This window comes from Notolepis coatsorum (assembly GCF_963971535.1).
Source record: "Notolepis coatsorum genome assembly, chromosome: 17".
Classification (NCBI taxonomy): Eukaryota; Metazoa; Chordata; class Actinopteri; order Aulopiformes; family Paralepididae; genus Notolepis; species Notolepis coatsorum.
The window spans coordinates 100,824,527-100,851,516 of record NC_140181.1 but is presented as its reverse complement, the minus strand read 5'-3'; the positions used below and the strand labels follow the sequence as shown (position 1 = coordinate 100,851,516).

Below are 26,990 nucleotides of genomic sequence, written 5' to 3'. Positions count from 1 at the left end.
CTTTTATGCAAAGCGCTTTACAATTTGTTCCTCACATTTGACCCGTTCACTCACACATTCACACACCGACGGTGGAGGCGACCGTGCAAGGTGCCGACCTGCTCACCGGGAGCAATTAGGGTTTATGTGTCTTGCTCAAAGAACACTTCGACACCGTGCCCGGGAGGAAGGGGAATCGAACCGGGAACCTCCGGATTACCAGACGACTGCAGTGTTTCCCTACCCACCTTCAAAAGCACTGTCGCACCCCAAGAGGGTGGGGACTTGTCTCTTTTCTGATGACTGAAATTGTCCCCACCACTGATTTGATTTTAGCATTATTCGTTTATATATCAAATTCCGTTTCCGTCGGCTCCACAAAGGGTTAATAACTCCCTCACGCTCCACATGCAGCTGTGTGAGTGGCAGCGAAAGAAGAACAGACTAGTACCGTCCGTGCCTCAGTAAGGAACGTTTTGTTTTTGTTTGCTATCTTCCATCTGCGAACACGGGTATCTCTCTGTTATAACAAGTTTGCACTGGAGCGCCATGGGGCACTGATGAGCTCATCGACGCGCGTCGGTTTCACATTAATAATTCGGGAGATTCCAGTTTATGAGTTTGTGCATGTAAGCGCCGCCATATCCTTTTTTACAATCGCTGTGGTAAGTTTATATCCGGTGATTCCCATGGGAAACCCAATATAGCCGGGATATACCTATAGCCCCTTTCGTGACTGTGATGCACGCCAACAAGGTTTGGCCGAGTGGATCCACAGTCCCTTGCTCCTCAATAGGAAACCAACCTAGATTTAGCTCAAAACGGCTTTAGCTGCCTAATAATAATAATAATAGATTTCATTTGTAATGCGCTTTACAGTTGCGGGGCAAATCTCAGAGCGCTACAGTTAAAGGAACTTAAAAGCTAGCGAGAATAAAGGAAAGAAAGAATATAAAAATAGGCAAGACTAAAACATAGAACAACATAGAGAAACATAGAATAATAAAACTGATAAAAGAAATTGGTAAAAGAACATAAAATGTGTCGAGCAATTTTTTTTTAATAAAAAGTCAACAGAAGGCTCTACTAAAAAGGTGAGTTTTGAGGCCTTTCTTAAAAACATCCACAGTCTGTGGTGCTCTCAGGTAGTCAGGGAGAGCATTCCACAGACTGGGAGCGGATCACAGCGCAGGCGCATCAGGCACCCAATGCCGGAAATAAAGCTGTGTTGACCAGTTTATAAAAATTATTTAAAATGTTTATTAGCAACGACAAGCTTTCAAACCATTGCGATTATCTGTCCAAGACCCTCGTGCAACGGTGAGTACCTTTGACATTTCTCTGTGATACTTGTATAACGAACGGTTCGGTATAGGACCAGTTCTTCATGGTAAATCTAGGTTGGTTTCCTATTGAGGAGCAAGGGACTGTGGATTCACTCGGCCAAACCTTGTTGACGTGCATCACAGTTCTGGATAATGATGCGTGGTTATCTATTTGTTTGTTGTCGGATTCTTCTTACTGTGAATTCCATTTCCGCAGGGCATGCTTGCGATATTCTGTTTCTGCGTGTTATTCATGCCATTGCTACAACTAACCCGCCCCCCTCCCACGGCATCTCTGTCTGCCGGGAAAGAGCAGTGTACCATAGCTCAGGGCTGAGTGGTTAGAGAGCGGTTTGAAAAGGCTGCCTGTGAGGACATGACATTCGTTATGACGTGACATTCCTCAGATATGAACGTGACCTGAAACGACGTGTATACTGTCAGTGGTGAATTATTTATTTTTTATTTTTTTGTACTGTACAATTTCTAGCTACTTCTGAGTATTTTCCATGTTAGGGAACTCTATACTTTTACTCCACTACATTTCAAAGGAAATGTTGTACTTTTTTACTCCACTACATTTATCTGAACTCATTAGTTACTAGTTACTTTGAAGAAATATATTTTGCATATAAAACATGGCAAGAATGTATGAAGAATTATATACTCTCACAGAGGACATAATCAGAGCAGCATAACTGGACCACATACCACTTTAACCTAATATAGAGGTCAATGGATTGAGGATCGAATGCTCCCAAGCACTGGAATACACAAACGTCATGTAGAATGCATACCTTTACTTTAGATACTACATTCAATAGAAAACACGTCTCTACTTTTATTTAAGTATAGAATTTGAATGGAGGACTTTTACTTTTACAAGAGTACTCATTTATCTGGGTATTTCTACTTTTACTTAAGTAAAGGAACTGTGTACTTCTTCCACCACTGTATACTGTACCCAGGGGTGTAAAAAGTACCTAGAAAGTATACCGTCTCAAAATCGTACTCAAGTAGAAGTCAGAGTATCTGGCTAAAAGCACACTTGAGTAAAAGTCAAAAAGTTTCTACTTTTAAATGTACTTAAGTACTAAAAAGTAAAAGTTTAAACTTTTTTTTATTGCAAGGAATATACCGGGTCTCAAACTCATTCCATCATGGGCCAAGTTTTCATTTGATATGAAATTATTCTTCTGATAGCAGGTGTTTAATCAAAGATCCCCGCTTTCTAGTCTTGCACAAGGACCAATCAGCATGGGTATGGGCGGGTTCATTTTCCATTGATGGGGATTTGATTGGCTGTTTTTAAATAAAGTGTAGCCGCAGAATTAATAACGTCAACGTTAGTTTGGCCAGAGAAACAAATATACTCATTCAAATTGTTGGACCTGCGAGATTTGTACTTTGTACTTTGTAAGTCTGCATTTTAAATGTAAGGAGTAAAAAGTAGTTTTTTTTTCTCTGAAATGTAATTGAGTAAAAGTACAAGTATACAAACCTAATGATACTCGAGTAAAGTACAAATTCCCTCAACAGTACTTAAGTATTGTAATGAAGTACAATTACTCAAGTACTTTACACCCCTGACTGTACCTGTTGATACCAGGCTTCCGTTGCTGGCCATGATGAGGTTGTTCTTCAGCCCCGTGTCTCCCAGCCTGCTGGTCTTGGACCCTGCGTGCTCGGTAAGATCCATCGCAACCTCTTCCAAACTTCTTGCTGCTCCTACTTTACCCTGAAGAGATGAAGAGAAATTATGATGATTGATTGATTGATTGATTGATTGATTGATTGATTGATTGATTGATTGATTTATTGATTGAAGTTTATTTCAAATATGCAACATAACAAACAAACATCAAGTACAGATATAGCCTTAACTCATTCAGCGCCAGTCACGAGTATAGTCAGGTTTTAAACGTTATTTCCTTTATTAGCGATATCCATTCATTTTCATCCGTCCAGCCTGATGTTATCGTTGGGAATGGGTCTGAGCTCGTAAAAGGGCAAATACCGCCGCCTACGCCTTCCAGATGGTATTGCACTCCATTGGGAATGGTGTAGTTTCTTTTCTGGGACGATCCGAGCCGTGCGGGCGGGGTTTAAATACTCAGGCGAGGTAGGCCTCAACAACGATGGCATGGAACAGTAACCCCGCCTGCCCGTCAGTGTGTAACGGTCGGTAATGTGGTACGGACCTCCACGAGCAGTATTTGGAATGGCGATCAGATAATTGGATAACAAGGTAAGAACACTATATATAAATTGTATCGTTGATCTGATATTTATTTCTACCCCGATCGACGCTGTCTCTGTGTGTGTGTGGCTGTGTGCCGTTGAGTGCAGGAGGGGACTTGGGGAGCCTCGCGCTACGAGGCTCTTTTCATTCTTGCACGAGGAAGGATAATAATGATGATCTAGCGTTGATTTCAGGAAGATTCGATAATCAGGCGAAAAATGACAACGTGTTTAGTGTATTCCACTAAAACGCTATTATCGCGTCTTTCTCTGGAATTACTCAGAATCACCCAAACTATATTCATATTCAAAACGGTATAAAATGGAAATGTACCGATGAAAAACCAATCCGTTTTGTACATGTTGACTGGAAGCAACTCACTGATAATCGACGGGTGTATTAGACCCATAGCTATAATTTAAGATATATTTTAAGCACTCGCAAATCTCGCAGTCCCCCTATTGATTAAAGCGGTGGCGTACTAGACCTATATCGGGCATATCGCTCCGGCGCTGAATGAGTTAAGCTGTTCAAATAATAAATGTATATAAAAAATAAGAAATAACGAATTTTTTTCGTTTTTGGCATTTACATATTTGAAAAGGAGTGGGAAGAAGCATACAATTATTTAATCCCACCCCTTTTTACTCATCAGAACATACTATATTATATTTACTAATTCATACATTACATTACCTTTGGGCTTCGTTCCCTCCTGGCACTGTTTTTTTTAAATAATGTGCTAAATAAATAAACTAAACTAAACTAGACTTATATTGAAAAAATTGTTAACAATACATTTTTATTTGCCAAATCTGTAGGTTACCCTGTATAGTTCCTCCAACAATTTTGTATACATATTGTGACAGATCTCCTCCCTCCTCCCATGGATATGTGAAGGATGGGAGATACTTCTGCCACGGAAGGAGTAGAGTCAATTAGGTAGCTGATTAGTACTGATAGAACACACCTGCGCATCATTAGTCCACCCTCATCTCACGTGCACACACCCAGTCCCACACACTACATAACCACTAAGTTAGAGAGGAGTAAATTGAGCGGAGGTGAGATTGGAGTTGTGTATTGAGAGAGAGAGAGATTGTTATATTCAGAGTGAAGGTGAGAGGAAGTAAGTGGAGAGGTAAAGGCGAGTAGGTGTTCTTTGTGTACTGGACCCTGGACTGGCTGAGATACCCCCTTGTGTACTGACCCTGGACTGGACGACTACCCTGAATGGTGAACAATCCCCTTTTCTGTCTGCGAGCCTGTTTTGTGTTTTTGACCCTCAGACTGAATCACAACCATTCTTTTGCTTTTTCCTCTGGATTCTGCCCTGAATTCAATAAATACTCGTATTGATTGATATTGTTCTTGTGTGGACATTCAAATGTGTTTGTATTTGAACCATGGCGAGCCTGAAACCCACCAGGTTCGTCACAATATATACAACTATATACCTACATACGGTATGCACATATATTATGCACAGCCATTTACCATATATATATATATATACATACATACACATACACATGATAATACTAATAAGGTCAGTGGGTGTACAAATACTAAGTAATCAGTGGTAGCCTCCACATAATGTGCTTTACTTAAAGGAACGTGCCAACATTATGGGAAATGCTCTTACAGTCTTCTCCAGAGTCGGACAAGAAGATGGATACCAATGTCTTCTCTGCATGTTCAGTGGAAAGCTATGGCCTAGCTTAGCACAAATTAATGGAGGCGGATATGGACCACTAGCCTAGCCGTTTGCCAAGAACACCTCTCCCGGAGTTTTAGGCTAGGCTAGTGGTTCGTATCGGCTTACATAAATTTGTGCTAAGCTAGGCTAGCTTGCAGCCGGATAGCTTTCTACTGAACGCACAGAGAGGAAATTAGTATGTATCTTCTTAATTGTCTTGACAGGAAGCACATTTCTCATAATGTTGACATGTTCCTTTAAGTAAAAGTAAAAATACTCCGATAGTAAAAGTAGTACAATTAAAAGTCCTCCAATCAAAATGTCCCTCCATTCGTAAGTAAATGTATGACAAATCAAAATAGGATATTTTTGTATGTTAATCAGTGTTGGGACTAACGCGTAACGCTGTTACTTTTGGCAGTAACTAGTACTCTAACGCATTACTTTTAAAATTCATTAACTCAATTACTGTTACTAAATGGTTCGTAGTTCATTACTGCGTTATTTTTTATGTAGATTGGTAGCGCGCTGGAGTGCAGTCCTGACTCCTGTGTCACATGTGAAGACACGCTGTGGCCGTGTTTGTGTTTACTCTAGTCTAGACTGTCATGGCGGCGCCCACTAAGTTGAGTTTTTACTCTTGGAGATATTCTCACTATTTGTCTTCTGTCGAGCACAAAGAAAATAACCTTTTAGTTAAATGTCCATTGTGTCTTGGAGGCTCAAAGATCCTATCTACTGCCCAAAACAGCAATTCCAATCTGTTGAATCACCTGGAGAAACAACATGCTTCAACGAAGCTAGTAGCCGTTAAAGACCCTGGACTCATCCGACTCATCCGAAGCCACTCCAGCCAAGCAACAGCGGCTGGATTTTAACCGAGGGACTGCTAGCCAGGGAAAACTATGTTAAGCAATTGCACAGTATGTTGTAGAAAACATGCAGCCTATTTCTACAGTGGAGTCACCCGCTTTCAGGCATCTAGTTAGCTGTACTGTACTGTACCCATTCTGCAATCTGTTAATAAACTTTTCAATCAATCAATCAATCAGCATGATACCATGTCCAGGCGGCACACGGCAAATGGGACGGAATTGGCATTTAAAAAATATCTTTGTGTTTGTGTCAGGTTTGTGTTTGTATAGACCACATTGCTTAGCAGAGTTCAGTGATGTGAATGCAAATGAATGGAAACTGTCAAGTTGATCAACAGATTTTGACTGTAAGAATCTGTAAGGGCATCTCATCAATACTATTTTTAAAAGCATGACTTGGCTCCCATTCTATCAATCTATTCAATTTAATATATATATATATTTTGTTTTAAGTAACTAAAAAGTTACTTTTCACAGTAACAAATTACTTTTTGGTGTAAATAATCAGTAAAGTAACTGAGTTACTTTTGAAATGAAGTAACTAGTAATGGTAACTAGTTATTATTTTTCAGTAACTAGCACAACACTGATGTTATGGTATCACTTGGGACCATTCAACCCTCCATTGATTGACCTCTAAAGGTTAGTCTATACAGATTACTGTTTGTAAAGGTTTTAGGACACACACAGGGCATGTCTCCAGGTCTGGATGATACAACATGGCGTCCCGACGACCTGGCCACGCAAGCGCTTTCATCCAAAGTGTCCCTGGAGTCTCTCCCTACAAGGTGACATTGATGAAAGAAGGGTCTATGCCAGCAGTTCTCAAACTACGGGTCGTGAACCCAAAGTGGGGTCGCATTGGCAAGTCAAAATCGTTAAAAAATTAAATCTATAATTTTTATAAATGTGTTTTATAAATGTGTATTGATAACATAGTGCAGTAATTACATTTCTTCTAATACATATGCATGATCAAGTTCAACAACGTGTGCTTTTATTTTGATATTCCTTAATTCCATGTTGAAATTACGGGATGTGTGGGGTCGCCAAAAAAATCCTAAATAAAATGGGGTTGTGGTGTAAAACAGTTTTAGAACCCCTGGTCTATGCTACAGTGGTTGATGGTCCAGTCATGTTGGCTTAGCTCTCATCAGTGTTGTAGTACTCAAGTCCAGGACTCAAGTGATGTTCAGGACTCGTGACTCGACTTGGACTTGAGCACTGATGACTCGGACTTGGACTCGGACTCGACCATTGACTGCATTCGGACTCGGAAGGTGCAGACGAGGACTCAGACGTGATAAATTGATAATATATATTGTATTTTTTGTAATAGGTCCTAATCATTTGGCATAAGATATTGATGACTATATTAATACCGTAACATTATTTAGTTTCATGCAAGGGCAGACACGTGTGTTCCACCTACATGCAGATTCACGTCGATACCCTCATGGTCGGTACTTAAGATGCCTAAAGAGACGTTGATGACTTGGGACTCGGACTAAGGAAATGGAGACTCGACTCGGGCTCGACTCAGGCTCTTCTTTGGTGACTTGGACTTGGACTCGGACTCGAACACTGGGGACTCTAGTCTCGACTCGACTCGGACTCGAGATTTAGTGACTCGACTACAACACTGGCTCTCTTATTACTTCAACTCTTCACCATTTTCATCATCCTCGGTATGACTGAAGCGCCAGCACCTCCTCATAGTAACCTAAATTGAAAAAATACTCACTTTGCTTTGCTTCCTGTCCAAATAGAACTGGTGCTGACTAATAGCCATGGCCCAGATGGTCTTGATGAGAGAGTGGCTTGCGTACCATGTGTGGATGACCAAGCCCGTCTGCCCAAAGGTGCGCTTGGTCACCGCCCTCCTGTGGACAGGAAGTCATAGGATGAGTTGTAGTTTTTTGACACATTATTCAAACCGCCTTAACCCTTTCACTACCACACTACCAAAGGGTTAACCCTTTCACTGCGACAATACAGCAGGTTAACCCTTTCACTTACTGTATATTTCTGTGTATTTTTACTGTATATTTTATATTAGAATGTAACATAGGAAATGTATATCCCGGACCGTATTTTATTCTTAGGCTTATTTTTATTCTTATTCGTGACTTTTGTTTTTGTCTACCCAAATGTTTACTGCGAGCGATTTGTAGTGCCAAATTTCCCTCGGGATGAATCAAGTATTTCTATTCTTAGCATGTTTTGGTTAAAATATTGCCATTCAGCTAAATGGAAAATTGTGTTGAGTTGCAACCCTGCACTGTGCATTTAAAGTGCAGCGCAGCCCACCATCGTATGCACAGATAATTAATTACCAGAATCCCATTTCATGGGAACTCAGTAGAATTACAACCCTCTGCACGCACCATGCGTTCTCCCTTTACATGTGCAGATCACTCTAATACAATATGTAAAACAACGTACGAGAGTCGACTCATTTAAAGGGAATATATTACTGTATGGGAAATGTGTTTTGCCTAGTCTTTGTTTGGCAGTCTGAGATGTTATTAACCCTTTCATTGCTGCACTGCCAAACGGTTAACGCTTTCACTGTGACAATACATAGAAGGTTAACCCTTTCACTGCCACACAACAGCAGGTTAACCCTTTCACTGCCACACTACAGAAGGTTAACCCTTTACTATCACATAGTGTGATAGTAAAGGCTTAACCTTCTGTAGTGTGGCAGTGAAAGGGTTTAGGCACTGGGTGAAAAGAGACACGGCCAGGGTTTCTCTGCTCATCCGCTCCGGGCTAGATCCACAAAGAATGGATTGCACGGAGCAAGTTGCACCCTTACTTACAATTCATTATGAATTGAAAATGGGGGACCCTGATGTAAACAAGACGAAAGTCTTTCTCTGGTCTGCATCCACTTAACAATTGTGTGTATTGAGCCATACTGTATTGTACCCATTCTGCAATCTGTTAATAAAATGTTCATTCAATCAATCAATCTGCACAGTGATTCATTGAATGAAAATTGTATTAACAGAATGCAGAATGGGTACAATACAGTACAACTCAATACACACAATTGTTAAGGGGATGCAGACCAGAGAAAGACTTTCGTCTTGTTTACATCAGGGTCCCCCATTTTCAATTCATAATGAATTGTAAGTAAGGGTGCAACTTGCTCCGTGCAATCCATTCTTTGTGGATCTAGAATGCTCTCCCTGACCATCTGAGAGCACCACAGACCGTTTTAGCCCCACACATTTTATGTTATTTTACTCTTTTACTAGTTTTAGCCATTCTTATTTTATGTTATTTTACTAGTTTTAGCTCTACTTTTTTATGTTCTTTTACTCTTTTACTAGATTTAGCCCTTCTTATTTGATGTTCTTTTACTAGTTTTAGCCCCACACATTTTATGTTCTTTTACTCTTTTACTAGTTTTAGCCCTTCTTATTTTATGTTCTTTTACTCGTTTACTAGTTTTAGCCCTTCTTATTTTATGTTCTTTTACTCTTTTGACTAGTTTTAGTCCTACTTATTTTATGTTCTTTCTACTCTCTTACTAGTTTGTATGTTCTTCTACACTGTAGCGCCTTGAGATTTGTTCCACAAATATAAAGTGCCCCTACAAATTGAATATATTATTATATAAACAAGTTATAAACAAGTTGGTCAGAATTATCGCCCTGTGTTGGACAGTGGGACACAAACAATGCATTGGCTTGGATTAGCCTAGTCAATTAGCTGTGGTTTTTGGAGCCAGGAACACTGCCTACCTAATGTACTGCCCAGTAGTACATGATGGTTATATAATGGTTGTTTATTCTTGAATGAACAAGGGAAGAAAGAGGTGCAGGAAAATAGATATTACAATTAAATGTCGACTAGTTTCTTTGCATCTGTCTTCCACAGATTCAGTGAAGTTGTATACAACTGTTGAAAAGATACATAATATATCCTCTTTAATTAAAGTTAATCTAGTAACTACATTAATGAAAAGATACATCATATATCCTCTTTAATTCAAGTTGATCTAGTAACTACATTATTGAAAATATACATAATATATCAAAAGATACATGTAACTAAATTGTTGATTTGATTTTTTCTTTATGATTCTACCTGCATATGACAAGGTAAAGGGAGCCTGTGCAAATAACCCCTACAGTATTGTTGAGATCAGAGGTTCTGTGTAGGATTGTTAGTAACTGTCTAACTGTACATATGGCTGTTTACACTAGTAACTGTTTACCTGCATAATATAACTGTCTCCACCAGTGACTGTCTAGTTGCATATATATCTGTTCCCACTAGAGGGTGCTCTAGGCGGAGCCACCCAGGTACACCAACTTGTGGCGAGTATAAAAGCAAAGGTATACTCCCACTTCGTTCTCTCCCCCCATGCCTCTCAGAGAGAGGAGACCTCTATGTTACTGCTGCTTTCCATGTGAATAAAAAGGAACAACGCCAGTTAAGGCTCAAGATAGAAACCATGCCTCTTGACCACATTATTGTCGCCCTATAGTCGAATTCTGTTAACAAGTATGTTTCCATTTTATTCCCGTTCATTCCCATATATGCTCAATAATTCCCATGGAAAGTTTCCCCCTTTGAATATTCCAATTCGGCCTGCAATTCGGCTGTTAATGATTCAGCCAGACAGCGGTAGCTAACAACAAAGTCATCTGATTGCACACATGGCCTAAGGGTTATGAAACAAACCTCTTATCAAATAACCGCTTTTCTCACCTGTGTGGGTCATTAACCTCAACGGCGAATTTCTTCTCCCGAAAGTAGAGGTTTTCTAGCTGCTTCCACTGGTAGAGCTGAGAGTAAGAACAGATACATGAAAACAATTACAACAACAACAGGTTATGGATTTGTTTTGTGAGTTTGGGGGCAGATGCAGCTCTAGCAATCTTCCCTCCGAAATGTAACACAACGACACAACGCAACACCGCCTCCTAGTGGTTATGTGGTGTACTACATCGTGGAAGTATGTCAGTTTAGCTCCCATGTGCACGATATTAAGTCTGTAGAATAGGATTTGTAGGCCAGGACATCTCTGCAGTAGAAAGCACAGCACTATCAAACATCGCAGCCCACTGTGATCTGGATATTGGACTATAGGCCACACTGCCATTTAGATTTTTGACTAATTGTTCAGTCCTAATTTGTCATGACAGTAAAAGTCCTTGTAAGTAAGTCCCTAGGATTGTTTTGTTGTGAGGAGGATATGTGAGGAGAGCAGGCCTCTAGTGAACTACAGACAGAGGAGAGCATACCTCTAGTGAACTACAGACACAGAGGAGAGCAGACCTCTAGTGAACTACAGACACAGAGGAGAGCAGACCTTTAGTGAACTACAGACACAGAGGAGAGCAGACCTCTAGTGAACTACAGACACAGAGGAGAGCAGACCTTTAGTGAACTACAGACACAGAGCAGACCTCTAGTGAACTACAGACACAGAGCAGACCTCTAGTGAACTACAGACACAGAGGAGAGCAGACCTCTAGTGAACTACAGACACAGAGCAGACCTCTAGTGAACTACAGACACAGAGGAGAGCAGACCTCTAGTGAACTACAGACAGAGAGGAGAGCAGACCTCTAGTGAACTACAGACACAGAGGAGAGCAGACCTCTAGTGAACTACAGACACAGAGGAGAGAAGACCTCTAGTGAACTACAGACACAGAGGAGAGAAGACCTCTAGTGAACTACAGACACAGAGGAGAGCAGACCTCTAGTGAACTACAGACACAGAGGAGAGAAGACCTCTAGTGAACTACAGACACAGAGCAGACCTCTAGTGAACTACAGACACAGAGGAGAGCAGACCTCTAGTGAACTACAGACACAGAGGAGAGCAAACCTCTAGTGAACTACAGACACAGAGGAGAGAAGACCTCTAGTGAACTACAGACACAGAGGAGAGCAGACCTCTAGTGAACTACAGACACAGAGGAGAGAAGACCTCTAGTGAACTACAGACACAGAGGAGAGCAGACCTCTAGTGAACTACAGACAGAGAGGAGAGCAGACCTCTAGTGAACTACAGACACAGAGCAGACCTCTAGTGAACTACAGACACAGAGCAGACCTCTAGTGAACTACAGACACAGAGCAGACCTCTAGTGAACTACAGACACAGAGCAGACCTCTAGTGAACTACAGACACAGAGCAGACCTCTAGTGAACTACAGACACAGAGGAGAGAAGACCTCTAGTGAACTACAGACACAGAGGAGAGCAGACCTCTAGTGAACTACAGACACAGAGCAGACCTCTAGTGAACTACAGACACAGAGGTGAGAAGACCTCTAGTGAACTACAGACACAGAGGAGAGCAGACCTCTAGTGAACTACAGACACAGAGGAGAGAAGACCTCTAGTGAACTACAGACACAGAGGAGACCTCTAGTGAACTACAGACACAGAGGAGAGAAGACCTCTAGTGAACTACAGACACAGAGCAGACCTCTAGTGAACTACAGACACAGAGCAGACCTCTAGTGAACTACAGACACAGAGGTGAGAAGACCTCTAGTGAACTACAGACACAGAGGAGAGCAGACCTCTAGTGAACTACAGACACAGAGGAGAGAAGACCTCTAGTGAACTACAGACACAGAGGAGAGAAGACCTCTAGTGAACTACAGACACAGAGGAGAGAAGACCTCTAGTGAACTACAGACACAGAGCAGACCTCTAGTGAACTACAGACACAGAGGAGAGAAGACCTCTAGTGAACTACAGACAGAGAGGAGAGCAGACCTCTAGTGAACTACAGACACAGAGCAGACCTCTAGTGAACTACAGACACAGAGGAGAGCAGACCTCTAGTGAACTACAGACACAGAGGAGATCAGACCTCTAGTGAACTACAGACAGAGGAGAGCAGACCTCTAGTGAACTACAGACACAGAGGAGAGCAGACCTCTAGTGAACTACAGACACAGAGCAGACCTCTAGTGAACTACAGACACAGAGGAGATCAGACCTCTAGTGAACTACAGACAGAGGAGAGCAGACCTCTAGTGAACTACAGACACAGAGCAGACCTCTAGTGAACTACAGACACAGAGGAGAGCAGACCTCTAGTGAACTACAGACACAGAGGAGAGCAAACCTCTAGTAAACTACAGACACAGAGGAGAGCAAACCTCTAGTAAACTACAGACACAGAGGAGAGCAGACCTCTAGTGAACTACAGACACAGAGCAGACCTCTAGTGAACTACAGACACAGAGCAGACCTCTAGTGAACTACAGACACAGAGGAGAGCAGACCTCTAGTGAACTACAGACACAGAGGAGAGCAGACCTCTAGTGAACTACAGACACAGAGGAGAGCAGACCTCTAGTGAACTACAGACACAGAGGAGAGCAGACCTCTAGTGAACTACAGACACAGAGGAGAGCAGACCTCTAGTGAACTACAGACACAGAGCAGACCTCTAGTGAACTACAGACACAGAGGAGAGCAGACCTCTAGTGAACTACAGACACAGAGGAGAGCAGACCTCTAGTGAACTACAGACACAGAGCAGACCTCTAGTGAACTACAGACACAGAGCAGACCTCTAGTGAACTACAGACACAGAGGAGAGCAGACCTCTAGTGAACTACAGACACAGAGGAGAGCAGACCTCTAATGAACTACAGACAGAGAGGAGAGCAGACCTCTAGTGAACTACAGACAGAGAGCAGACCTCTAGTGAACTACAGACACAGAGGAGAGCAGACCTCTAGTGAACTACAGACACAGAGGAGAGAAGACCTCTAGTGAACTACAGACACAGAGGAGAGCAGACCTCTAATGAACTACAGACAGAGAGGAGAGCAGACCTCTAGTGAACTACAGACACAGAGGAGACCTCTAGTGAACTACAGACACAGAGCAGACCTCTAGTGAACTACAGACACAGAGGAGAGCAGACCTCTAGTGAACTACAGACACAGAGGAGAGCAGACCTCTAGTGAACTACAGACACAGAGCAGACCTCTAGTGAACTACAGACACAGAGCAGACCTCTAGTGAACTACAGACACAGAGGAGAGCAGATCTCTAGTGAACTACAGACACAGAGAATACCTCTAGTGAACTACAGACACAGAGGAGAGCAGCCCTCTAGTGAACTACAGACACAGAGGAGAGCAGACCTCTAGTGAACTACAGACACAGAGCAGACCTCTAGTGAACTACAGACACAGAGGAGAGCAGACATCTAGTGAACTACAGACACAGAGGAGAGCAGACCTCTAGTGAACTACAGGCACAGAGCAAACCTCTAGTAAACTACAGACACAGAGGGGAGCAGACCTCTAGTGAACTACAGACACAGAGCAGACCTCTAGTGAACTACAGACACTTCCTCAGGTTGGGCCTCCCTCAGGTTGGGCCTCCCTCTACTATACTGCCCACGCAGAAGCTAAACCAGTTCCGATTAGTTGCGCAGGGCCGTACAGTTGAATTTGCGATTATATCACATGTCCTCCTCACAACACAACGATGATTCACGTTAAGAATCGGCGAAATGCCCCTTTAAAACACCTTGTGTCACGAGTGATGATGACTGACATCAAATAATAAACAAATAAATAAATCACAAAGACCTTCAACAGAACAGGCGGTTTCTTTTTTTTTTTTTTTTGGCTCGCATGTCTAAACCACAGTCATGTTAGAAAAGCCAGACTGTAACCTGAGCCGTCATTAGACAAGGTGCTCGCTCGCCTGTCATGCCAAGTCTGCAGTAAATGCAGGTGTTAGAACACAGAGGAACGCCACAAGGGGGACATTTATGCCGGGACTCATCGCCATGTGCAATACTTTCCATCTACACTCCCTTCTTAACACTCTGCCAGGTGCACTCGCTGACGGAAAGCCTGATATGAAGATTCTATTCTGGTCAAATGAATCACATTATGTCTGGAGCCAAGCGATGGTCTGACGGTCTTGTTATGAGCACATAACACAGAGGCAGCCCAGAGGTAATAACTCGTTTTGTTGGCGTTGTGTCATTATTATTATTATTATTATAATAATTCACATCGACACTTTAGGGGAAACTTTCATATCACACAATACAATATATATATATACGTGTAATTCATGGAATTCATTCAATAAAAAATGCAATTTGTTTTAAAAAGTAAAGCGCGAGGACAGGGTGAACATCCATGATCCATCCCAGTTCCACTATAAAAATCAGTAAACATGACAATGTTGTACCCATGTTGTATTAAGGCTATATATGTACTTGATGTTTGTTTGTTGTTGTTTGTATATTTGAAATAAACTTCAATCAAATCAAATAACATGGAAATCAATAAACATTATTTTGCCCTACATTTTTTTTAAAGCCTTTCTAGAGTCAAATCTAAATCATCACTTTACAACTGCTGTCACTTTGAAAAAAAAACAGAAGATAAGAAAACTGCAAGCTGTAACATGAAGCCTTACCAGTGAAGATCGAGGGCTTGTTCCTTAAAGTCAGTGTTTTATTTTGCTGTCCTTTCTAGCTGTAGTTGCTCTTCACTCACAAACACATACTTGTCTTCCCTCAATTCCCCAACTTGTCTCCTCAGGTATTCCGAGCGCAGGTCACACCCCGGCCCTGCCTCTCTCCCTCCTGACATCACATCAAGCTCCCTCCCTCCCTCCTCTTCCCTCCATAACAAGACGTGCTGCTCAACAAAACAGTCCCGACGGGGGGTTGAAAAACATTCCCGGTCAGTCGTAGATCAGTGATATATAGAACTGAGGTATTTTTTTGGGGGCAGGGATCGAGCGGTCAGTGAATTCCAAAAGTAGTCAGAATTGCTCAGAAAACTCACACCGCTCCGATAAGACCGCTCTGCGCTCCGCCCCTCCCAGAGGCACACACTGTATCATAAAACATAATAATAACATAGCTGACTGATCGCTCATATCATGGGGTGTTTCTCCTATCGACTCGCAAGCTAAAACAACATCCACACAGGACAAGAAAAGCAGGTTCACGCCACGCTGTGTTCTCAACTACCAGTTACCATCACCCGGAGTCCTGCACCAGCAGTACACCACTGAAAACAAGAACGCAAATCACGTGTGCCGTGTATCCCAGGACGTGTTTATAGCACATTGACGGGTAAAAGACTTCTGCAGACCGCCTTCTTCTTGACTGCACTTTTCAAGTCTGGCCTAGTCGAGCTCCAGCCCGGGCTAAAGATCCAAACCTCCTCGCTACTTAGTGGAACGGATGACACACCTGGTGAATCACAGCTCTGTGTGCATCAAGAGGCCCTGTTTAATCACGTCCACACGCACAGTGGCCATCTGAGCCCTTTCTGCAGGTGTTCAAATCACGCCTCAAAACACATTTATTTGCTCTGGCTTTTGGTGTTTAAACAGTTTTTGAGAGACCTGCCTTTTATTTATGTGACATATTGTATTTGTTTTTATTGTGTGCTTTTATTCTATTTTTTTTTTATGTTTTTATCTTATGTTGTGGGACTTGTACGGCACTTTGGTCAACTTTGTTGTTTTTAAATGTGCTTTATAAATAAAGTGGATTGGATTGGATTTCACTGCCACACTATACAGAAGGTTAACCCTTTCACTACCACACTACAGACTGTTAACCGTCTGTAGTGTGGTGGTGAAAGGGTTAACCTTCTGTAGTGTGGCAGTGGAAGGGCTAACCCTTTTGTCGCGTGGCAGTGAAAGGGTTAACCTGCTGTATTGACGCCATGAAAGGGTTAACCCTTTGGTAGTGTGGTAGTGAAAGGGTTAAAGAGGAGCCGCCACCACGTTGCGCTGGCACTGAAAACACTTGCCTTTCTTGGTTTTAACTTGTCCTGCAGATCGTATTGGGCAATTCCTTTGTAGCTGATCCCGAGCCACCATGGGATCCCCTGCTTGTCCTGTGAAGCGAGGGCATAGTTCGATGGGTACTGTATATATAGGGTACAATAAATTCTGTTCTATTGTTGATAGATGTGAAATCTTACCTTCACTTGATAGTAATGAACGCCGTACGTCGGCAGGGATTCCACCAAAGTCAAATACCTAGAGAGAAAATTTAAAAAAAATATCTAAACATCTGAAGTTGCTTTATCTTTGGCACACAGGAGTTGGTATTCTAATGCGGAATGTGATCATGTGATATCTTACAGATGCCTGTAAACCACAGTGAATCACAATGATTCACTCTGACCGGCTGCAACCCGAGTGTGCTTATTGATTTCTGTCAGACGATGAGCAATCGAGTGCCAAAGAGAGAGAGAGGGGCGGGGGAGAAAGGGTGTGTTAGAACTAGAGGGAGCCAGAGAGAGAGAGAGAGAGAGAGAGAGAGAGAGAGAGAGAGAGAGAGAGAGAGAGAGAGAGAGAGAGAGAGAGAGACACGGAATAGCGATAGGGATGGAAAGAAAGAGGGAATAGAGAGGGACGGAAATAAAGAGGGAATAGAGACAGGGACGGAAAGAAAGAGGGAATAGAGACAGGGACGGAAAGAAAGGGAATAGAGTGTTAGAACTAGAGGGAGCCAGAGAAAGGAAGGAGAGAGAGAGGGTGTGTTAGAACTAGAGGGAGCCAGAGAAAGGAGGGAGAGAGAGAGAGAGTAAGAGAGCGAGGTTGTGGAGGTGAAAAAAAGATGTATGAAGTTGTGGTAAAATAATGTCCCTGATCTGATGCCACTGTGTTCTTCAGTACTTGTACTCACTGCACCACGGCTTGTCCTCTGGAGACTCCCTTCAGCTGCTTGTAGTGTTCAATCACTCGGTCCTCGCTGTGGCATTAAGAGAGAGGACACATTTTAACATTTAAATGTCAGCTGTCTTTTCTTTTTTTATTATTATTTTACTTATTTCTTATTATTTGCATTACATGCATTTTTTGTTATTTTTTTTCTTTATTTCCACTTTTTTATTATTATTATATATATATATATATATATATATATATATATATATATATATATATATATATATATATATATATATATATATATATATATATATATATATATATATATATATATATATATATATATATATATATATATATATATATATATATATATATATATATATATATATATATATATATATATATATATATATATATATATATAGACAATACAAATTACAAAAATATATAAAAAGAAATACAAATGTAAATAATAATATATATACAGTATATATTTACATTTAAAATGTGTATTAAAAACAAAACAAAATTGACTACATGTTGACATGTTTTTTCCTCTGCTGCTGTCAGAAGAATAGAACACATTTGAATAAGCTGTGCTGTGGAACATAATGAGGGGAGGGGGGGGGGATTCACGTTTTGTACAGTAATAATGTGCATGCGGTGCAAGTAGCTTCTTGTTGTTTAGTTCAAGAGAGGATATAAGATATGCTGATATGCTAGTTGTGTCGGTTAACAGGTTATGTTTTTTTACTTGAAGTTTATGGCGCATCGAATCACAAAAATGCTGTCAAAGGTCAAGGTCAAAATCTGGGTTTTTTGTAATTGAGGCCTTCGCATAATAATAATAATAATAATAGATTGGATTTGTAATGCACTTTTTGTTCGCTGGGATCCCAAAGTGCTACACTACATGGTTAAAACAGTTAAAAAAATAGAATAAAATAGTTATTAGTAAAACAAATAAAATAAAATACAGAATAAAAATAGAACATAGTTAATTAAAAACATAGTATAAACAGACAATTTAAAAACAAAGCGCAATAAAATTTAAATAAAAAGCTAACAGTCAAAGGCCTTTTTGAATAGATAGGTTTTCAGGCCTGCTTTAAAAGAGTCCAGGCTCTGTGGTGCCCTCAGCTGGATGGGGAGGCTGTTCCACAGGCGTGGTGCAGCCGTGCAGAAGGCTCGGTCACCCATGGTGCAGAGCCGGGTATTGGGGACCTGAAGGAGCAGGCTACCTGCGGATCTGAGGGTGCGGGTGAAGGATTGTGGAGTGATGAGTTCCTGAAGGTAGAGGGGTGCGTGTCCGTTTATGCAGTTATGGGTGATCGTAAGGATTTTGTAGTTGATCCGGGATGAGACGGGGAGCCAGTGTAGTGAGTGAAGGATGGGGGTTATGTGATCGTGTTTACGGACTCTCATCAGGATCCTGGCAGCGCTGTTCTGGATGTACTGCAGCTTTTGGATGCTCTTGCCAGGAATCCCGATGAAGAGTCCGTTACAGTAGTCCAGTCTTGAGGAGATAAAGGCATGGACAAGCTTCTCTGCATCTGACAGGGTTAGAATGGGACGGAGTTTTGATATGTTTTTTAGGTGATAGAATGAGGTCTTGCAGAGGTGTTTTATGTGGGTGTTGAAGGTCAGGTGGGGGTCAAATCGAACCCCCAGATTTGTGACTGAGGGGGAGAGGGGGATTACCTGGCCGTCAAAGGTGAGATGTGATATGGGTGAAGACTGAACCATGTTTACGTAGTAGTTCTTCCAGTATGGCTGCCTGTAACCACTGGTAACCACTTTAACCCTTTCACTACCACCACACTACAGAAGGTTAACCGTCTGTAGTGTGGTAGTGAAGTGGTTAATCTTCTGTAGTGTGGTCGTGAAAGGGTTAACCCCTTTATCGTGTGGCAGTGAAAGGGTTAACCTTCTGTATTGTCGCAGTGAAAGGGTTAACCATTTGGTAGTGCGGCAGTGAAAAGGGTTAAAAAGAAAATGTCCAATTTCTGTGTAGTGGCAGAATAGATAAAACACTGGGACAGCATATTAGATTAGATTAGATTCTACCTGTTAACCCTTTCACTGCCACACAACAGAAGGTTAGCCCTTTACTATCACACAACCGACGGCGATGCTCCATCATTAGCATCATTAGCTTCGCCGTCGGTTGTGTGATAGTAAAGGGTTAACCTTCTGTTGTGTGGCAGTGAAAGGGTTAAACTGTAGCACTATTTTCAGAGATTTCGCCGAAAGGTACATGCCTAAGTTAATGGAAGATTGCTCCACTTCTACAAGGTCTAGGGACCTGGGGGGGGGGGGGGGGGGGGGGGGGTATGTATTCCCAGTGTTAGAAATATTGTGTCTGCTTGAGTAAATTGTAATGAAACAAAGGAGAATATAAATTATGATTTTCTTTTGCATCTTTGCCGGTGAATAACACCATGTTACAATTGTGCTGGAACCGAGCCCGCTCACTGAGCTCATTCAACACCTTCTTGGGATCAAGTGTACAAAAGATGATTAAACAGAAGGATTTGTAGATACAGTAATAAAATTATAATCCATTTGAATTATACATTCATAATTGACCTTGACCTTGATCAAAATGTAAACAGAGGCCTATTAAGATGTTAAATCCTAATGTGGAAAATGATTTAATTGATTTGTTATGCTTATTCAATTATGCCTAATTTTATGTCTACACTTTATGCATTGCTCTTGAATCTGCCCATTTTGTGCTCATTTCATGCATATGTCTTTTTTACTGCTGTGAAGCACTTTGAGCTGCAATTCTCGTTTTAAAGGTCCTATATAAATAAAGTGTATTATTATTATTATTATTATTATTATTATTATTATTATTATTATTATTATTATTATTATTATTATTATTATTATTATTATTATTATTATTATTATTATTATTATTATTATTATTATTATTATTATTATTATTATTATTATTATTATTATTATTATTATTATTATTATTATTATTATTATTATTATATATCAACGTTTTCAGACAGGAAGCGTACCAGTATGCAAGTGACGGGTGTTCTTTCAGCACTTTGGTCGGTACAGTCGGAAGTTTCTTCAGGTCAGCTCTGGTGTTTTCATCGCTGAGACAAAATACAAACAAGTCATGAGAATCCTTTTACATATCTGTAAATACTATATCTATATCTGTACATATCCCTTACCTACTCTTTAGTTACTATATATATATCTGTAAATATCCCTTACCTACTCTTTAGTTACTATATCTATATCTGTACATATCCCTTACCTACTCTTACTAGTTACTATATCTATATCTGTACATATCCCTTACCTACTCTTACTAGTTACTATATCTATATCTGTACATATCCCTTAATTACCTACTCTTACTAGTTACTATATCTATATCTGTACATATCCCTTACCTACTCTTACTAGTTACTATTTCTATATCTGTACATATCCCTTACCTACTCTTACTAGTTACTATTTCTATATCTGTACATATCCCTTACCTACTCTTACTAGTTACTATTTCTATATCTGTACATATCCCTTACCTACTCTTACTAGTTACTATTTCTATATCTGTACATATCCCTTACCTACTCTTACTAGTTACTATTTCTATATCTGTACATATCCCTTACCCATGGGTGGAGTTTATGGGGGTGCAGGGGGTGCATTGCATTTTTTTTTTTTTAAATCAAGATTATTTTTATTTTAATAAAATTATAATAATTGTGAGAAACAAATCTGAATTCTATTATGTTTTGTTTTACAATACATTCATTTTATAGTAGTAATCATGTCACATTATAAGGCGAACCTTCTGTAGTGTGGCAGTGAAAGGGTTAACGCGCGGCCAAGCACCACCATTCGCAGCAGCAGCAGCAGCAGAATGCCCCGCGCGATAGTACATTGTAACGCTTGTACAAAGCCACTTATTCTGAGATGATAATTAATGTATCTGGATAACCAATGCACGGATTTTGTCGAGGCAGGTAGCGTTATTTCGGGAAAATTGATATCTATAGTCTGGTATATTTTTCGTCCACGAAAAATGGAGGCTGTAATAATTATTATTGCTCGAGAGTCTCTATGAATAATAATAATTAGAGCCTCCATTTTTCATGGACGAAAAATATACCAGACTATAGATATCAATTTCCCCGAAATAAATAACGCTACCTGCCCCGACAGAATCCGTTCATTGGTTATCCAGATACAGATGAATTAGCATCTTAGAATAACAAATAACGTAAAAGACAAACGCAACATCTTTTTCTTTTCTTTTCTCCAGTGCGACCAGCACATCTTTCGTTGGATTGGCATGTCTAATAATGCTGTTATTAGAAAATGTGAACTTTTGTTTGTACAGCCTTTGACAACCTACTGTATGCATACGTGTGCGCGGCTGTGAGCTTGGCAGAGTGTTGCACAGTATTTTGTTATTTTTGTACGTCATGTATGGTACAGTAAAGTGGTCTAGTGGAGCAGCAATATACTTGTTGTGGTCTTTTTATTTTAGTATTTCCTTCTTTATCTTTGTCACTTTGTCAATGATTAAGAGTAAGTCAGTTAAAAATGATCCCCGTAGTGCTGTGTGTGTGAGTGTGTGTGTGTGCTGCTGTACTACCTAAATAAAATAAAAAATTAGGGGTTAGGGCATTGTAAAAACGCGAGGGTATCGTTCGCCAAGCAGTCGCACCCCCTGGCGTCAAGTTCAAACTCCGCCTATGCCCTTACCTACTCTTACTAGTTTCTATATCTGTACATATCCCTTACCTACTCTTACTAGTTACTATATCTATATCTGTACATATCCCTTAACTACTCTTACTAGTTACTATCTGTACATATCCCTTACCTACTCTTACTAGTTACTATATCTATATCTGTACATATCCCTTAGCTACTCTTACTAGTTACGCTGCTGGCCAGTATGACTTACTACCATAGTGTCTTTATACCTGTACCACTGTACATATTAGTACTACAACTCTGTACATACATACATACATACATACATACATACATACATACATACATACATACATACATACATACATACATACATACATACATACATACATACATACATACATACATACATACATACATACATACATACATACATACATACATACATACATACATACATACATACATACATACGTCTGATAAGCACTATACTCAGTAGTACTAATTTGTATATTTTGTAACCAGTTTAATCGCCTGTACATTGTATATTGCTGTTGCACTTTGCTGTTACATTCCAAACTTCCTTTCGTTGTACTGTACTTGTGCTGTATGATGACAATACATTTGAATTAGGGATGTCCGATATTATCGGCCTACCGATATTGGCATTAAAATGTAATAATCGAAAATTATTATAATTAATTATTGTTTTTTTTGTTTTTACATTTATTTAACCTTTATTTACCCAGGCAAGCAAGTAAGAGCAAATTCTTATTTTATTTATTGTGAAAAGTATGCATAATGTTGTGTTTTTTGGGGGGGAAACCCTGCATATATCGGTATCGGTTGATATCGGTATCGGAAATTAAGAGTTGGACAATATCGGTGTATCGGATATCGGTAAAAAAAAGCCGAACATCCCTAATTTGAATCAAATCAAATCTAATCTAATGTGATGTGCATTGTTTTGCAGGTCTTGAGCTCTTCAGGTCAAGCGGTTCATCTGATACATAATACTCAATAATACTTGGACCAGATGCAGCAGAGAAACTACACATATTAACCACAAGCTCAAAGGGGGTTGTTGATTAAGAAGTCCAGGAAATGAACAAAGATGACTATACGTTCTTCTCCATCTCCCTCAGCTGCTGGGGACCAGGTGGCTTCGCACACACACACACAGACCTCTTGTCTTCTCCCCCTTGAACACTGCAAGAGCATGTTGGCAGCTGTGTAAAACTCAGTTACTGTAGGTTCAAGAGTAGTTCTCTGTTGTGAGAAGCCGCCCCCTCTGCTCTGCAATACTCCGCTTCTATCATCAGTGCTGTGAGGTTCATTAGCTGCCTGGTGCAAAGCTTCTCAGCAATCCGGTGAGCCCCCACCGGGCAATTTTCACATAACACCGCTATTGATTTGCAGTCTGGAGGACTCCGGCGGACAAAACAAATGGACTATCGAATGCCTTCGCTAAACATGACTCACTCGGCCCGCTCTTTAATGACCTGTTACGAAGTTGAGCATATGTTGTTCTTACCTTGAGTAGTCTCCCTTCGCCTCCTATAGACACAAAGAGAAACGTGCTGTTAGGCACATGTTTTTATCGTTAAAGAGTGATTGATGCACAAAGAGAGAAAGTGATTCAAGCCACACTGACCTGCAAAGCATTTGCGGCTAATTTGAAGACGTTTTCACTCTCCACCTCGATGTTACCCTGTGAGACATGAAACAAACCATGAAACAAATGCACATTGCTCATTGCACATCATCACACAACATACTTTTCTTGGAACTGTACATAGCCATTTTGTTGTTTAAATTGCATAGTATAATATCTACATCCTGATTTGCACTGCACACTTTTTAGAAATGTATATAGTCATCTTTATTTTAGTCATCTTATTTTATTCTATGCAAGATTTATTGTAGTGCACTGCACACTTTTTAGAACTGTATATAGTCATCTTTATTTTAGTCTTCTTATTTTATTCTATGCTAAATGTATTGTATTTTTTATTATTGGAAGCTGCTATGGTCAAGGGACCACAATAAATAGAATTTCACTCGTATTGCTGTACTGAAATAAGTGACAATAAAGGAATCTGAATCTAACAGAACGTAGACCATCTGATAATGTTGTTCCTGTGTGTTTGTGTCATCAGGAGCGCTTTCCAGACCAGCACGCTGTGGTGTCTGCTTTGTTGCAAATGACTAATATTTAAACTGAACAAAATGCAAGTCTATAGCTTCCCTGACTGTCTGGCTGCCTCTTGGAGAGAGAGAGAGGACACGCCGCCCTGCAGCTATCGTCTGCCCGGCATGAGACGGAGGGGGACGGAGGGGACGGTGAATCATCATCAAGGCACTCTCTGACCTTCTGAGAAGCAGGTGATGGAAGCAGGAATGATTCATCATCACTGGTTCAAAACGTCAGAGTAAATGAGACCAAACACACTCACGTTGAAGACGGCCGACTTTGCATTCAAGAAGAATAACTCCACTGTTATGATGTCTTTAAGCAGCGTAATGTTTTCTATGTAAAACCTATAAAGGAGAAAGACAAAATATTAATAATTTGAGGATAAAACCAGTATATATATTTTTTGTTTTGTTTTGTTATTACCAATATAAGTTTATGTACAGATGTTAGTTAACCCTGTAAGGCCCAAATTAAACTTCAGAGGCCAGAATGTGGGACCGATAAACACATTTACTATCCAATAGCACTGTGAGGCTGAACAACAGGACCCATTGACTATGTAAATGTGCTAAAAAAAATAAACATTTAAAGACTTTTTAAATACTAAAAGTGATGCTGTAATTTTGCAACCGAGGGTCTTACAGGGTGATTCCAGGTCAGTACAGGGCTGCCCCCTGCTGGAGGGCATGTGAACTACACAGGGAGATGAAGTATTACCTGACCAGGAAGTTGAGGGAAATGGGTCCTGTCTTCTTAGAGAAGTCATGCTCGAGAACTCTGCGATCCAACTGCAACCATTTGCACTGACCACTGCAAGAGTGCTGAGGCGTTAGATAACTGCTTCATATCCACACACGTATAGTACATGTACATACAAATGTGCATGAGAATCCACAGATGCACGCACCCGTACATTTGCATGCATGTTTGTGTTTCTTTCTATGCATGTGTGCGTGCACAAACATACTGTACACATGCACACACACACAAACAAGAATGCACGCACACACACACACACACGCACGCACACACACACACACTCCATTCTGATTGACAAGCTAAAAGCAATTGGTTTTGATAGTTTATCAGTGAGCTGGATGCAATCCTACCTGGAGGGGAGAGAACAGATGGTGGAGGTAAACGGTACTCTACCCCCCCCCCCCCCCCCCCCACAGTGAGCTGTGGTGTTCCACAAGGAAGCATACTAGGACCGCTACTGTTCCTAATTTATGCAAATGACATGTCGTCAGCCTGTGACTGCAACTTGTTCCTGTTTGCGGACGACTCAGCCCTGCTGGTCTCTGACAAGAACAAGTTGCAGGTTGAAAAAACCCTCAGCTTGGAACTAGGCAAAATCTGCATATGGCTCGCTGATAACAAACTATCATTACACATGGGCAAAACAGAGTCCATTCTCTTCGGTTCAAATAACAAACTCAGCAAGACCGACGGCTTCTCAGTTACAGTGGGTGACAATATTGTCACAAGGAAAGATGAAATTACCTACCTGGGTTCCATCCTAGAGGCAAATCTTTCCTGTGACAAAATGGCATCCAATATAATAAAAAAAAGTCAACCAACGAACTAGATTCTTGTACCGGATCTCCTCTCTGGTAAACAAGAATACCCTGAAGACTCTGGCAGGAGCACTCATTCAAGGGTACTACGACTATGCTTGCACCTCATGGTACCAAAGCACCTCAAAGGCGCTAAAAACAAGATTACAAACATCACAAAACAAACTGGTCAGACTACTACTTGATCTTACCCCTAGAACCCACCTCACCCCTGCCCACTTTGACAACCTAGGATGGCTTAGAGTAGACGACAGAGTACAGCAACTTGCAATGGGCCTGGTCTACAAGATACACTATACGACTATGGTACCCATGTACATGTCAAAATACTTCCCAAAGGTCAGTGAATACCACGACCACAACACCAGAGGAAGCTCAACAAATCATGTTAAACCCAGATTCGGCTCAAACAAGGGACTAAACAAGTTTCGCAATTATGCCACATCAATGTGGAACGCCCTACCCAAAGCTGTAAAGGAATGTGAATCCCTACCCACATTCAAAACCGCTCTTAAAGAGCACCTACGGGAGGCTGCAATTCGAAACTGGCCACCGTAAATGTCCAAACCCCCCACCCCCTCCTAATAGACAGTCTCCTCCCCACCGCATGTATATATTCTCTCCCCGCCATATGTATATTTCTCTCCCACCCACCCACCCCCTCCAAATGTACAGTCTCCTCCCCACCGTATGTATATTTCTCTCCCACCCACCCAC

The 26,990-nt window shown here is 40.9% G+C and overlaps 1 protein-coding gene across 1 annotated transcript in view; it reads right to left on the bottom strand.

Moving 5' to 3' along the window:
• Window positions 1-26,990, bottom strand: part of frmd4bb (FERM domain containing 4Bb) — a 74,931-nt gene that overhangs the window by 19,275 nt on the left and 28,666 nt on the right. Inside the window, exons 4-14 of the mRNA XM_084332808.1 lie at window positions 25,414-25,506; window positions 24,956-25,040; window positions 24,154-24,210; window positions 24,034-24,056; window positions 20,831-20,914; window positions 17,806-17,871; window positions 17,096-17,153; window positions 16,922-17,008; window positions 10,849-10,925; window positions 7,865-8,003; window positions 2,901-3,042 (exon numbers count right to left, since the gene is read on the bottom strand). Coding sequence (XP_084188934.1) covers window positions 2,901-3,042; window positions 7,865-8,003; window positions 10,849-10,925; window positions 16,922-17,008; window positions 17,096-17,153; window positions 17,806-17,871; window positions 20,831-20,914; window positions 24,034-24,056; window positions 24,154-24,210; window positions 24,956-25,040; window positions 25,414-25,506 — 911 coding nt within the window. The remainder of the gene's footprint in view (window positions 1-2,900; window positions 3,043-7,864; window positions 8,004-10,848; window positions 10,926-16,921; window positions 17,009-17,095; window positions 17,154-17,805; window positions 17,872-20,830; window positions 20,915-24,033; window positions 24,057-24,153; window positions 24,211-24,955; window positions 25,041-25,413; window positions 25,507-26,990) is intronic.